The sequence below is a fragment of the Cydia amplana genome, chromosome 23 (genome assembly GCF_948474715.1).
Source record: "Cydia amplana chromosome 23, ilCydAmpl1.1, whole genome shotgun sequence".
NCBI classification, from domain to species: Eukaryota; Metazoa; Arthropoda; class Insecta; order Lepidoptera; family Tortricidae; genus Cydia; species Cydia amplana.
In genome coordinates, this window is record NC_086091.1 from 358,769 (window position 1) to 373,625 (window position 14,857).

Genomic DNA, 14,857 nt, shown 5'->3' on the forward strand with positions numbered 1-14,857 from the left:
AGTTAACCAAAGGTATTCTGCTTCTGCATGACAACGCCCCCGTCCATACTGCTCATATTGCCAAGGCAGCTATTGTTGAATGTGGGTTTAAAACTGTTACTCACCCACCGTATAGTCCGGACTTAGCCCTCAGCGACTTCTTTTTGCTCCCCAATCTTAAAAAGGATGTGCGTGGAAATAAATTTTCTGACGATGAAGCATTGAAGGCGGCAGTGGAGGAGCATTTTTACACGAAAGATAAAAAATATTTTTACGAGGGATTAAAAAAAATAATTGATCGATCTTTTAAGTGTATGAACATAGGGGGGGAGTATATTGAAAAATAAAAATATCAAACTTTTCGTACCTGTTTGTTTTCATTCTCATACCGAGAATATTTTGAACACCCCTCGTACATTGAATTTAAAAAGGCTTTAGGGCCTTAAGGGCGAAAAATTTTCTCTGTAAATAACCCTTCCTAACGCAAAACGTCCCACATATAATCCCCTTTTATTTATTTTATTTTACCTTTATTGCACAAAAGAAAACCTTACAGTACAAAAGACGTACTTAATGCCATGAGGCAGTCTCTACCAATCTCTCTGTCAACCATTAGGCAAAGCAGAGATAGAGGCTTTTGTAATTTTTTTTTTCATTTTCAAAATATCGCTTTACACTTATCAAATTTATTTGTTTACAAAACACAAGAAGTTGAAAACATAACAAAATACTATTTTCAACATCGGTTTCATAAAATGTTCCTATTTACGCCGTCCAAGTCTCCAAGTCCACTATTTAATTTACCTTGACAGATATGTTCATAATGATACGCCCTTATAACTATTACCTACTATTTAACCTGGAAGGGACAATATTAAAACAATTTACTATCAGTTCGGCGTATTGTCACTGTTAGGTGACAATTGTAACCGTAGTGAAACGGGACAGATTTATTGAGTGGTTGAGCGAATCCTTCGGCTCAGCCTCTGTAAGCGATGCGATCACCACAGCTACGTAAATAGGACTCGACAATGAGATTTTCATTAAATTTATAGTACGCTTAAAGCAAATACGGGGAATTAAATTATTCGCTTTGATTGAACACAAATAGAGGAAATCATTCATTTGCCAGAACATAGGTATTCGCTAGGTGCACGACTGGTGCTGCCCTCATTTTGGCAGACTTTCTACGTTAAATCTTATGGAGTAAAATTAGTTCAAGCGGCTGCCGCTAGTACTAATGTGAGACATTCCATAAGATTACCTGTGTTTGTGACGATCAGCGCCACTCCCCCCTCCACCGACTGCGCACCTTGCCAATATTATTACGTGTGTGTGGGAAGTGGAAAAATGACGTAGGTAATAATCTTACAATGGATATGAACTTTACATATTTATAGATGTGTATAGATACGAGTATAGTAGGTATTGATACGAGGTACGATCGAGGTACGGGGTATTGATCTTACATAATATTCGTCTTAAATAGTTGTGCTCAATCCTGAACTATATATCAGCTGAATACATTTACTTACCTACACAATAAGTTAGGTAAACCATCACAAATAATACTCTAATTATTACAAATATCTAGTTACTTCAAATTTGATGTTAAATAATATTTTTCAAATAATTATGTCGGTAGGTGTACTACCTACATAAAAAAGAAACAAAAATGGGTACAATTTTAGTACCTACTTGGGATATAAAACACTAGATTTAAAAAGAAGTCAGCTAGTACATATTACAATGAAAAGGATTTACTTAAACCAAAAATTACATTTCCACCCAAATATGATCACATTAAATTTCAAACTCCAAAATTCCAAAACACTCAACTCTGACCAAATAAATAAAAGTTGGCGCTAACCGGCGGAATAATTCCAATGTTTCTGTTGTTTGTTTGTTTGTTTGGTTGTTTGTTATTGGCTTTCCACTTGAGACTACCGGGATATGATTTGCTTTGTGAATTTAATAATAAATGGATATATGGGCATTAATTTGGGCTTAGCGTAATCAATTTTATTATAGTCGTCCGTCGTCGCTCGTGTCCCACTGCTGGGCAAAGGCCTCCCCCCAATTTCTCCACAAATCTCTGTCTAGTGCTATGTCTAGCCACTCCTTTAAAAAGGAGTCCAGTTCATTGTTAAAAAAAAGAATTATTGCTAAAATGACTTTGATACCATAAAGGGCTATCTTTCTCCAATAAAGGGTCTTCCGACATTGTGTGCCCTAACAGGGTGTCATGAATTGACCAACTTAACTGTAACATCTTATTATGTAATTATGTTCATGTCATGACTATGCAATAAATGAAATATGAAATATGACATCCGATATAATTTGAAAACGCTCTTATTTCTATGAGTATGATCTCTTTCTATCCTACGAGTGGGTAAAACAAAGAAAACTCTTGGAACAATTTTTTCATGTTGATTTTCGTATGAAAGTTTCTGTAGAGTACAGTTTCTATTTAACATGTAGGTGTCTCTATTCGTGAATTCGTGAATTCTTTGACATCAATCATACATTCTATTGAAATTACAAGAATTAGTAACGCCCTACTGTCACACGTGTGATAGTAGTTCGTATAGGAGTAAGAAACACATAGGTAACAGTGTGGGTGGGTATGGGTACATGGTACATTTAACAATATTCAGGCAGGCTCACATGCTCGCACCAATGATTGCAGAGGCCTACGTAATAATTTCGGCACTACCCAGTACGCAGTAGGGGGTGGTGGAGGGGGGTTCTGCATTGTAGATTCAGTGCTAATTTGTACCTACTCCTGAAACATAGACTACTCACGGGCGACCCGTGACACGGACGATGAAATATAATGTTAGATAATGCATAATGTAATATTATGTGATAAATAATAACATACTTCATTCATATTGGTAAAAATATATTTTAAACCCCGCTTGTGGGCAGTAGTGTAGACATAACAAACTTGCCAACGTTACACAAGATTAGCCATGCCATCCACTTATAATTTATTAGCAAAATTGTAATATCAAATATCCAAAAAAAATATTTTATGGAAATTACCAAATAATCTAAGTAAACATAAGTATGCATATTGAAAACGGTCCCTAAACTATATTTAATTACAGATTTATTAAAGACATTCCTAATTTATTAGATGAGTAGGTACTTACTTACGTAAACATGTTTGTTGAAAGAATCAATAGACCTCATTATATTGCGCAGAGTAAAAAAAGTATGCCTGCTAATAAATAATACCTACCTCTTAAAGTTATTACCAAGTTTCTGTCTAGACTAATTTAAATAGAATTATTAACCATGGCCAATACAGTTTGCGTCATGACAGTAGAGGACTGTTACAGTAAACTATCTCTAACCGATTAATGAGATTCTAACAGCCCAATTCGAACTTTAAGATACGTCAAATATTACGTCTAGATACGATATGGATGTCAGTTTGTTTGAATAAACGTCACTTTTGACACTGACATATCTAATCCATATCGTATCTAGACGTAATATTTGACCGACTTACTTCACTCAAAGTGAACGTTGTAAACAAACATTTAGAATTACTGTAAAAGCTATTACTTGAGTGCGGTATTCCGCTCGAACGCTATTTGGACGTAGTTACAGGTAAAAGATCCAATCCACAAAATTACCAAAACATGAGTTAAGTATACCAGAGAGGTCTCTATGGTGTCTATTTTCATTCAGCAAAAACAGGCCCAGTTTAGACTGCGTTTTCATATTTTAATCAACATGGGATACCATCCCACATGTAGGACGGGTTAAAATATATATTCGCTAATTAAGTATCCATTTCTCTTGGAACCTTTTAGTTATATTCAATCAATTACGGAACTGCTCCACATTTATTTTATCGAAAGAAATCCAACCTGCTTGGATCATTTTTAAGAAAATGTAATTCACACTTTTTATCCTTAATATTATTAACGAAAATGATCCAATTCATTTGGATCCTTTTGAGAAATAAAATTTACTACACTAAAATCCTTCAGATAAACAGCAAAAAGAATTCATCTCACTTGGATCACTAAGTTAAGAACCGTTGTCAATTCTACTTTGGTGTGATAATGATCAGCACAAACGATCCATGCAAGTATTTTTTTAACAATTATGGCCTGGATACGACCCCTTTAAGCCAATCCATGTAGGTATACTTGATCAAGCAAATCTTGTCAGTAGAAAAAGACGCGAATTTCAAATTTTCTATGGCACGATGACCCTTCGCGTCTATAATTGCACCAAGAAAAGTCTGCAGCGGATTTGATAGGATAAATAAGGAATAAGGATAAATGTTATCCTTAGCACTTAGTATTTAGTAACATTTAGATTATTAGATTATTACTCAATTTATATGTCTTTTTCATTACCAAACACTTGTCGTTTTAAAATTTTTGTGCTTAAAAATAAAAAATAAATTAACTAATTTATTTTTACAAGGTGATCCTGAACAAAGATGTCGAACTTCAATTAATCTTAGTAATAAAGCTTTTGGCCGTCATTTCTTATATCATATCATATCATATCCGTAATTAGAATGTGTGATGGTTTATATTTAAACTGTAACTGTGCGCGTGTGTGGCCGTCTTTGGCGGTCAAATGGTTAAGAAGCTAAACGTTTATAATCATTTTTGGCGCTGGGTACCAAAACTTCCGACGCTTTTCGAGTTTCTTAGCGTTCAATTCAAAGTATGGTAAACCCTATACTGTTAACATTTCAAAATGTATGTATGTCTTGTGCTCCGTGAGTCTCACGGCCGCAATCTGCAGGCTTCGATGCACCTTAAACCTGCACTATTCATAATCCCTACCAACTGCTATCCCATAGGACCAGTGTAAGCCTGTCCCTTTTCTACGTAATTAAGTAATGGTTACTAATACTAGGTTGTAGGAGTACTAAAGTCTATTTTTTTATTATGTAGACTAAAATGACATTTCATAGTATGAACATGTGTGATGTGTGTGTGTGTGATGATATGTTTGTAACATGTGTGCCATGCTATGAAATGTCATTTTAGTCTACCGAATAAAAAAATAGACCGTAGGTACTCCTACCACATTGTAGGTCTGTTTTATTTAGGTACCAGAATTTCCTTAGAGTCCTTAGACGGACTTTAGTATATCAGTATAACACCGTGTTTTGTTACAGTGCGACTCTGGACGTACCAGACCTGCGTAGAATACGGCTGGTATCAAACAACCACCAGCAACAACCAGCCTTTCCTCAACACTATTCCTTTGGAGTACTTCCACCAGATGTGCAGAGACTTCTTCTCTTCATAGTGAGTATATACTGTACCGGTACCAGGCCCGCAGAATACGGCTGGTATTAAGCAACCAATAGTAACAATCAGCCTTTCCTCAATACTGTTCCTTTGGAGTACTTCCACCAGGCGGTCTAGCATGAGTTGCGTTCTCGCGCGCGAATCTATACTAGAAGTCGCGCAAGATGTATAGAGTCTCGCGCGTAAACGCAACTCATGCTAGACCGCCTGATGTGCAGACTTCTTCTCTTCATAGTGAGTATACTGTACCGGTACCAGGCCCGCAGAATACGGCTGGTATTAAGCAACCAATAGTAACAATCAGCCTTTCCTCAACACTATTCCTTTGGAGTACTTCCACCAGATGTGCAGAGACTTCTTCTCGTCATAGTGAGTATACTATACATAGTTACAGTACTGGTACCAGGCCCGCAGAATACGGCTGGTATCAAACAACCAACAGCAACAACCAACCGTTCCTCAACACTATTCCTTTGGAGTACTTCCCCCAAATGTGCAGAGACTTCTTCTCTTCATAGTGAGTATACTATAGTTATAGTACTACTATTACTAGGTCTCCAGAATATGATGCTAGGTCTGATAATATCAAGTAACCACCAGCAACATTCAACCGCTCCGTTCCTGAACACAGTTCCTCTAGAGTACTTCCACCAGACGTGCAGTCTCCTTCTCTTCATAGTGAGTAAAGTATAATATAGTTACAATACTGGTACTAGACCTACGTAGAATACGGCTGGTATCAAGCAACCAACAACAACAATCAGCAGTTCCTCTTATTTTAATTTTTAACAAGCAGAAACGTCTGCGATCGATTCTATTAAGCTTAGAATAAATTTAAAAGTGGAAAAATTACTGTCTTGGGTGAGACTTGAACTCACGGCCTCTGGATCGATACTCCAGCGCTCTGCCATCTGAGCCACCAAGACCTCATCCATAGTCAGCAAATCTTTCCACCATATTATGGGTCAAGGGGACCGTAGCGACATCTACCGTAAGAGTGTTACACTTCTTAAACGGCTACCGGAGTTCCAAGTCACGGAGTTCAAGTACCGGAGTTCTCTTACGGTAGATGTCGCTACGGTCCCCTTGACCCATAATATGGTGGAAAGATTTGCTGACTATGGATGAGGTCTTGGTGGCTCAGATGGCAGAGCGCTGGAGTATCGATCCAGAGGCCGTGAGTTCAAGTCTCACCCAAGACAGTAATTTTTCCACTTTTAAATTTATTCTAAGTTCCTCTTATTGTTTGCCCGCATTTTCGATAGTCATTATTACATTGGGTTAGACACGCGTCACTTTTCAGGATTGGCATAAAACAAACCTAACTTAACCTACCCTATCTATAGGATATCCTTACGAAAATCCTGAAAAGTTAACGGTTTCAGATGACTAATGATAATATGACAAACAATACATTATGACTTTATTGTTATAGTATCGTTCTTGTGTTGTCTGGCAAATAAAATTGTAAAAAAACCTTGCTTGAACGTTATATCTTGTATTCCAGCCATGAATCTAGTATTAAACTGGATTGGGCATGAGTAGTGGGGATAACTGACAGAACGGGATAGTCTTATGTATATCTTTCAGTAGGAGTAGCAGCGAAAGCGCTATTATTGTTTGTCCTTGTCACAGTCTCACTTTTTTTTTATTCCCCACCATAAATTAGTATGATGATTGGTCGAATTTATTTGTTGCCTACCATAACAAATAAATTGGACCAATCACAGCGCCGCATTGCGTATGTTTTGTCCCTCACGGAGGCACACGTAGACCACTTCTATAGGATCCTACCTTCTATGATTCTAGCTTTGATGAGCAACTCCTCGCCTCGGGCGTGTGGCGTACGAACGCCCTGTTCGCGGGGCGCCACCTGCCGGACGGCGTCGTCACCGTGGCCGGCGGCCTGGACCCCTGGGCGCCGATGGGGCCTAATGTCACCCATGCGACGGAGATGGCGCCCGTTTATGTGGTGCCTACGGTTTCGCATTGCCGGGCAGTACAGTAAGTGCTACAAAAATATTTCGGATAGTTTAGTGATAGTTGCTATTATTCTGAATCCCTGGGCGCCTATGGAGCCTAATGTCACCCATGTGACAGAGATGGCGCCTGTTTATGTGGTGCCTACGGTTTCGCATTGCCGAGCAGTACAGTAAGTGCTACAAAAATTAGTAGTTTTAGTGATAGTTGCTATTATTCTGAATCCCTGGGCGCCTATGGAGCCTAATGTCACCCATGTGACAGAGATGGCGCCTGTTTATGTGGTGCCTTCGGTTTCGCATTGCCGGGCAGTACAGTAAGTGCTACAAAAATATTTCGTATAGTAGTAGTAGTAGTAGTAGTAGTAGTAGTAGTAGTAGTAGTAAACACTTTATTGCACAAAACAAGTACATAACACAGAGATAATCCAGTAAATGTGTACAAAGGCGAACTTATCCCGTTAAGGGATCTCTTCCAGCTAACCTTTAAGTAACTGAGAGATACATTATGAAATGGTAGTCAAACTAAGATAAATTGTACATGACGGCGAGACTTAAAAGAAGTAGCTAACCCTAGAAACATAACTAAATACTATAGTTTAGTGATAGTTGCTATTACTCTGAATCCCTGGGCGCCGATGGGGCCTAATGTTACCCATGCGACGGAGATGGCGCCTGTTTATGTGGTGCCTACGGATTCGCATTGCCGGGCAGTACAGTAAGTGATACCACAGAATAAATAATAGTACTAGGTACAGAAGCCACGCGCGGCTTATGGCTAGCCACCAAAATTGGTGTGGAACGGATGTACTTTTAGCTACCTGTAGCAAAGCGACGAAATCGCGGAGTGAGCCACGCCTGGTGATACAATATTATTTCAGTCCCTATAGGGTGACTACTATTCAATTATAGTTTGTCAAAGGACTGTCTCATTTCAATCATAGACAGAGAGAACTTACACTAGTACTAGCACCCCAGAGAAAAGGATGAGTACCTATAGTTTTTTTTGTTCTTATTTACTGACAAATTGGTTTGATTAACTACCTATTGCTTGTTTCTGTCTGATTTTTTAGCAGTGGCCAATTACTATGTAGTGGCAGGCGTAGCTCACTCCGCGATTTCGTCACTTTGCTACAGGTAGCTAAAAGTACATCCGTTCCACACCAATTTTGGTGGCTAGCCATAAGCCGCGCGTGGCGCTGTCGCCACCTAGCGGCCATATCTGTGCTGATCGTAACAGACGTTTTGTTAGAGAGTGAGTCTTCTGTACCTAGTACTATTATTTATTCTGTGGTATTAATATTCTGTGGTAGTGGCTAATAACTATATCAGTCTCCCTAGTTTAGTGATAGTTGCTAGTGTTCTAGATTCCTGGGCATCTATGGGGCCTAATGCGAGACGTGATTAAAATGTAGTTATTCAGACCTACGAAGTATTATTTTGTTCTGAGAAACAATTGTCTCAAGTCCCCAACCCCTGTACAGTCACGCTCCGTGCTTGTTACGCCATTTAGGGTTCTAGCTAAATTGAACATTCCATAGCGTAAGTATGGAACAACCAATTTAGCTAGGACCCTAAATGGCGTAACAATCCCGTGTGGCAACTGTACTGTGTTCAAACTAAGGTTATAAGTATAGGTTTTTTGATCGTTCCTTCTCTTTTCAGATCGACAGCATCAAGTGAGACAGAAGAACTAGCTCGTGCCAAGCGTGCTGTATTGAGTCATATGCAATACTACATGACCGGAGAACGGTCCTCTGCTCATACTACATTCGCTAGTACTGTCAGTTTACTGGTCGTAATTGCTGGTTTCTTACTCAAGTAAATTTATTTCACTTGTGACAATATTCGGTTCGAAGGACTATTTGTGTATAAACGTTTCGTGTTCATTTTGTGTAAAAACGTTGCTAGTTTGTTTTACCCAACTGCCAAAAAGAGGGGTATCTGCTAAAGTAGTATTACTGACAACACGACAGCTAATGTAACTTATCAATCGTTTGCTCAAATTGCTAAGAGACCTAAAAATAAAAATAGAGAACTGTAAATATCTGTTTGATGTAGTCGTCATGGTTATACAGGATGCTTCCTGTAACAGGAGCAATAAATTAAACTGAAGGCTGTACTTCTCAAACTGACCAACATTTGTTCAGCAACTTTAAAAATTATGAATCCTTTAGACTTCCTCTTTTTCATACAAAATAAATATTGCCTTCAATGTACGCTGACATCAGTGTGTTTGACGTTGCTTGTCACGCTTTAAGATTTGCAATACATTGCGTCTTAGAATAAACTTTAAAATGTAATAAAAATCGAAACATGAGTTATTTTCAAAAGTTGCTGGACAAATGTTGGTCAGTTTGAGGAGTAACAGCCTACAGTTTAATTTATTGCTCCTGTTACAGGACACCCTGTATGGTTAAGTTAATAATCAAAATAAACTACGCGTAATGATTTCTGCTGTCGTTTTATTTCAATAACATAATATAATGTAGTAATTCTTAGGTATATATCAAGTAACAAGAACTGTTTAAGATATTGAACCGTAATAATTTCTAAGTGCTAATTCAAAGGTGATTAAATAAAACTCGCAGATACATTTGTATGTAACGGTATTTATTTATACCACTAACTATGTATTACAATATATATCTCGGATATGAAGCTGAAGCGAGCTCGGCTGACGGCAGCCATCTTGGAAATGCAAATGTGGCCGTATATTAAATTTTTATTCATGTATATTATTAGTTAATTACCTTACTAATGATTCGAATGAAAATACAATTCCAATTAATTCTCAAATCCTAAAAGCTTTATATAACATACAAACATACAAATATTCGGAAAAATTGGAGGGGATCGGATGCCTAGCTTACGTATAAAATATATATTTTCGTATATTAAGTGTATACATTTATAAAATCGCTCGCTATATGGAATTTCATACTTAATATGTACGGATGATCTTATTATATAAGCTGTTATTATTATACAGGGTGACTTGTCGTCAATTCAAGTTTTATAAAAGGTGTTCATTAGTAACCCTGCTAAATAAATATCACACTCATAGAGGCATTGCCTAGAATGTTTTCATACTTGATATATCACTACTAAATATGGCATATACAAGGTACTGGGTTGTAGGGCACTTCAGTTTAGGTATCTACTGCGACATACGTAACAGTAAAAAAAAATCATAATTTGTGACGTTATCTATGAAAAGGGACCTTATTGTCGATGGCGCTTATGACCAATACAACAAAAAGTGGAAGTGTAAGGTTGAAAGACTGATAGAACTTATGGGTTGGTGTTTTAAAGACAAATGAAAATTATGTGTATTGTGGACTTAACTAAATAGTGTAAGTGTTAAAATATCTAAATTAATATTTAAAATTGGACAAGTGGCGAAAAGACAAAAGTGAAAATGGACTAAAATAAAACAAATTATAATTTTTAAATAAAAGCCAGAGAAGTTGGAAGTTGCAGCCGGAAATGAAATTGTGATATTTGTGTGTGTAACTATTTTTAGGTTATAAGCAGTTGATTGACATTTTTTTTTGGTGAAGCATGGTATTATATCCACTACTTATTTTAGATTTAGTTGATTGTAATATTATCAATTGCTATCTTGTATTTTTATACAGTGTTATACCTAAATGAAATTTAGTTTCAATAAGTTTTTCTTAATTTTTTGGTGATGCCATAATCGGAAGAAGTGTGGTAATATTTTTAATTAAGTATTTTATAATTAAGTATGCTGCCTGATGACGAAACAGTAATAAGGTTAAAGGAATGGCACATACTCATTACGTTTCCTAGCTCCAAGTAAATTGAATGTATAGGTAATTTAATCTCATTTTAATATTTCGTGTTTTATTTCATTTGTTTAACATAACAATAGAACTTTTTTACACTTAGATACAATATTTGTCATAGCCTGTTATTACATCTCAAATTTCATAGTCGTCGTGCACTGTTTTGAATCGAATATTTTTTTGTTGTAATATTAAAGTTAAAGAGTAGAAAGACTTAGTACACTTAAATTTTAAAAATTTAAGAATGCGACACAATATGTGCCTACTATTAACCATAGGTACATATTATACTAGACTAACATTGTATAAAATTTAGGATAATTTTAGTTGGGTTTTAAGACATTTATTATTATGAATCATAATGTGTATCGGACTTGACATTTTAATACGGATGTGACATATTAATACAGAGTTACGTAGTGGCTTCGTTATAATAATGAGTAAAATATATGGGGATGGTACTGTATCGAGATAATATAGGAATTTATGAAAAGATGTAGTTTTGTTGGTAAAAGAATGTTTTGGTTTGTTTCAATGATGGATTATATGGGTAGATGTTTCGTTAAATGTTTTGTTATTGAATGTGTACTTAGAATGGTGTAGTGTACAGGTAAAATAAATACGTAAATATAAATACAATGCCCCGCAATGCTGTGCGGCGTAAGCGCCATCGACAATAAGGTCCCTTTTCATAGATAATGCCCCATTTGTGCATTTACAAATATCTAATCATAATTTAATGATGATCCAATATAATATTGTCGAGTAATACTTCCGAATACAAACAGCAAAATACACTGAATATAGGATTTTTGATTATTTTTTACAAAATTTAGATTAGGTACATAAAACATATAGTCGCTCTAGAGGTATATTTACATGAACTAACTTAATTAGAACATTCTGGAAAATTATTATAAAGAAACGCACATATATGCGGCAGATCACATAATGTATGGAATCATAAAAATAAAAAACTTTCTTTTTTTAATACTACATTAATTTCGTACTTACAAGAGTAAAGCTAAGAAATTATTACAAAATATACAGAGGCTCGACTCGGATCGGATCGATAAAAGCAATTACAAAAATAGATCGGAACAAAGTATTAACGAAATATTAAAAATTTATATTAAAGACAATAATTAAAAGTCATTTCGAGCGATTCGCTAAAACTATCATACTTACAATATTATTGATTAAATATATGATACAGTGAAACCTGGATAAGTGAGACTTCAAGGGACGAGCAGATTTGTCTCACTTAAAGAGGTATTCCACTTACCCAGGCTCTCAGTTAGCCAGGTTCAAATAAATGTCTGTCTCATTTACAGAGGGTCCCATTAATAGAGGTGAGAATAGAGGATATATTTCAGTTATAGAGGTGGTTAATAAGGTATTTTGTAATTATCTTTAAAAATAAATAAGGTTAAATAATCCTCTTGTCCCTAAATATTTTTTAAGTCTGTTTAAATATTTCTTTGAATTTATTTTGAATGATTCTCCAAAGGATAGATTTCTTAAATTAAATTTGGTACGGACTTTATTGCGTCTTAGAAATCTATTAAATGAAAATTTGTTTATTCGTGTTACTTATCAAGATTTCAGCTTTCGTTTCGATAGTTTTAACTACATAAAGTAACTAAATAAAACTTAATTGAAGTCGTTTGGAGTTTGGACACAATTAAGCAAATGCGGAATTTGTGCATAGACTAAGAGTTAGAAAGAATACGGAAATTGATCAATAAAGTCCAAGTTAGAGAGGTCATAGATTGACGTTATCTCAGATACAGAGGTCAATTCCTATTAAATTCTAAAAAAACAATTAGGAAAATGTAATCTTCCTAATAGTCTCACTAAAAGAGGTAACACTCTCTGTCTCAATTATAGAGGTAAATGTGACTATAAAATCACAACAACTAATCCCAGTTATAGAGGTTGGGTTTATCTCACTAACAGAGGTAATCCAGTGCGAAAGTGTCGGGACCGCACCATGAGCCCCAGCTACAGAGGTTTCTCACTTATCCAGGTCCCACTTAACCAGGTTTCACTGTATTTTAATTGATATTGATCAAACTTCTTATTTAAGGGTATCTGATAACTCTGTAAGTGTTATTCGACAAAATTCCTTTACAATAATTTTAATCAATAACATTATTAATATGAAAGTCACTAAACCATCCATTGAAATACTTATTCAATGGCGCAACGCACTTAAGAAAGCCGCTCCCGTCATAGAATTTATATGAAAAACGCGGCCTAGCGTTAGATCGCTATTTTTAAGTATATGAAAACCGCCTATTTTGAGGTTGTTTTCGTAAAGTTTGTATGTAAAATGCGACCTTGTGTTGGGCGCTGTTTTCTCGTATTTTCGCGTGTCCGTGGTCCAGCCAGATTCTTCGCAAGTTACCGCCTGCGCCATCACCCGCCGTTGCTCGGTTGGTCCTGCAAAATAAAAGGTCAGATTTATACAACAGTTTATACAAAAAACCGGCCAAGTGCGAGTCGGACTCGCGCACGGAGGGTTCCGCACCATCAACAAAAAATAGAGCAAAACAAGCAAAAAAACGGTCACCCATCCAAGTACTGACCCCGCCCGACGTTGCTTAACTTCGGTCAAAAATCACGTTTGTTGTATGGGAGCCCCACTTAAATCTTTATTATATTCCGTGTTTAGTGTTTGTTGTTATAGCAACAGCGGAAATTATACATCATTTGTGAAAATTTCAACTGTCCAGCTATCACGGTTTCTGAGATACAGCCTGGTGACAGACAGACGGATAGTGTAGTCTTAGTAATAGGGTCCCGTTTGTACCCTTTAGGTACGGAACCCTAAAAACGGATTTTATATTTCGTGTTGTGTGTTGTCGTTGTTAGTGGTGATATTTTGTTTAACCTTTTGGACGCCAATGACCGATATATACGCACCGCAGGTCCAACGCCAAAGACGGATTAATCGGTCATAGACCACAGAGCAACATAGACCTATAGTTCGTTTTTTTAACATTAGAAATAAGGTAAACAATCTTGATGTGTCTTTTAATTGAAAAACACATTTTAAAAATAAGTTACGGTAAATATGTAACAATTATGAATCTAATACGATATTTTATAGTCTTCTGCTTTCATAAGTAATAGTTATTGATTTAAAAAAAGTGTTTTTCAATTAAAAGACATGTCAAAATCGCTTACCTTCTTTCAAGTTCTTTCTAATGCTAAAAAAAACTAACTATAGGTGCATATGCATAAAGTTCAATTTCAGTTTTGACACTTCGGTGACGTGGCGTCTGAGTGACAGCTTTTGTGTTTGACACGGCGTCGAAAAGGTTAAAAGTGTTGTGTAAAGCAATGATATTATATAACCATATATATGTTATACTCATACTTGAGGAGCACAAAAAATACTTCCATTTTTATTTCTGTGCCTACGAAGAAATCTGTTATTTTTGATTAATTTTCTCATTCCATCCGTCTTTGTCACACTGGTTGTTAAATATAAGGTCGTCTCTTCCTCTTTCGGTGTGCGGGAGCTCGTTAGCACGTGCACATTTCTCGCTTGTCCAGCCGCGACTAAAGGCAACTTGTCCAATTTGTCACAAGGTGAGCGCTTCAATTTTGGAACGCCTATAACCTATCTTGAGTTATAAATCATTGGTGTAAAGTAAACTGCAAACCTGTAGCGATCGGTCCAGGCTGTTGGCGGGAGAGGACATCTCTTCGGTCAGCTGGTAATCTGTAAGAGGGTACATTTATTTTATATATTTAAATAATTAGTTTTTCTTGTTTT

The 14,857-nt window shown here is 36.3% G+C and overlaps 1 protein-coding gene and 1 non-coding gene across 2 annotated transcripts in view; one reads left to right on the forward strand and one right to left on the reverse strand.

The window, feature by feature from the left end:
* The window catches only part of LOC134658612 (putative serine protease K12H4.7), a 37,731-nt gene extending 28,648 nt beyond the window's left edge, over positions 1-9,083 (forward strand). The window contains exons 10-12 of the mRNA XM_063514264.1: positions 5,144-5,276; positions 7,089-7,283; positions 8,924-9,083. Coding sequence (XP_063370334.1) covers positions 5,144-5,276; positions 7,089-7,283; positions 8,924-9,083 — 488 coding nt within the window. The remainder of the gene's footprint in view (positions 1-5,143; positions 5,277-7,088; positions 7,284-8,923) is intronic.
* On the reverse strand, positions 6,133-6,205 carry Trnad-auc (transfer RNA aspartic acid (anticodon AUC)). Its single transcript has one exon. It is a non-coding gene; the product is annotated as a tRNA-Asp (tRNA).
* Positions 9,084-14,857: the final 5,774 nt, after the last annotated feature.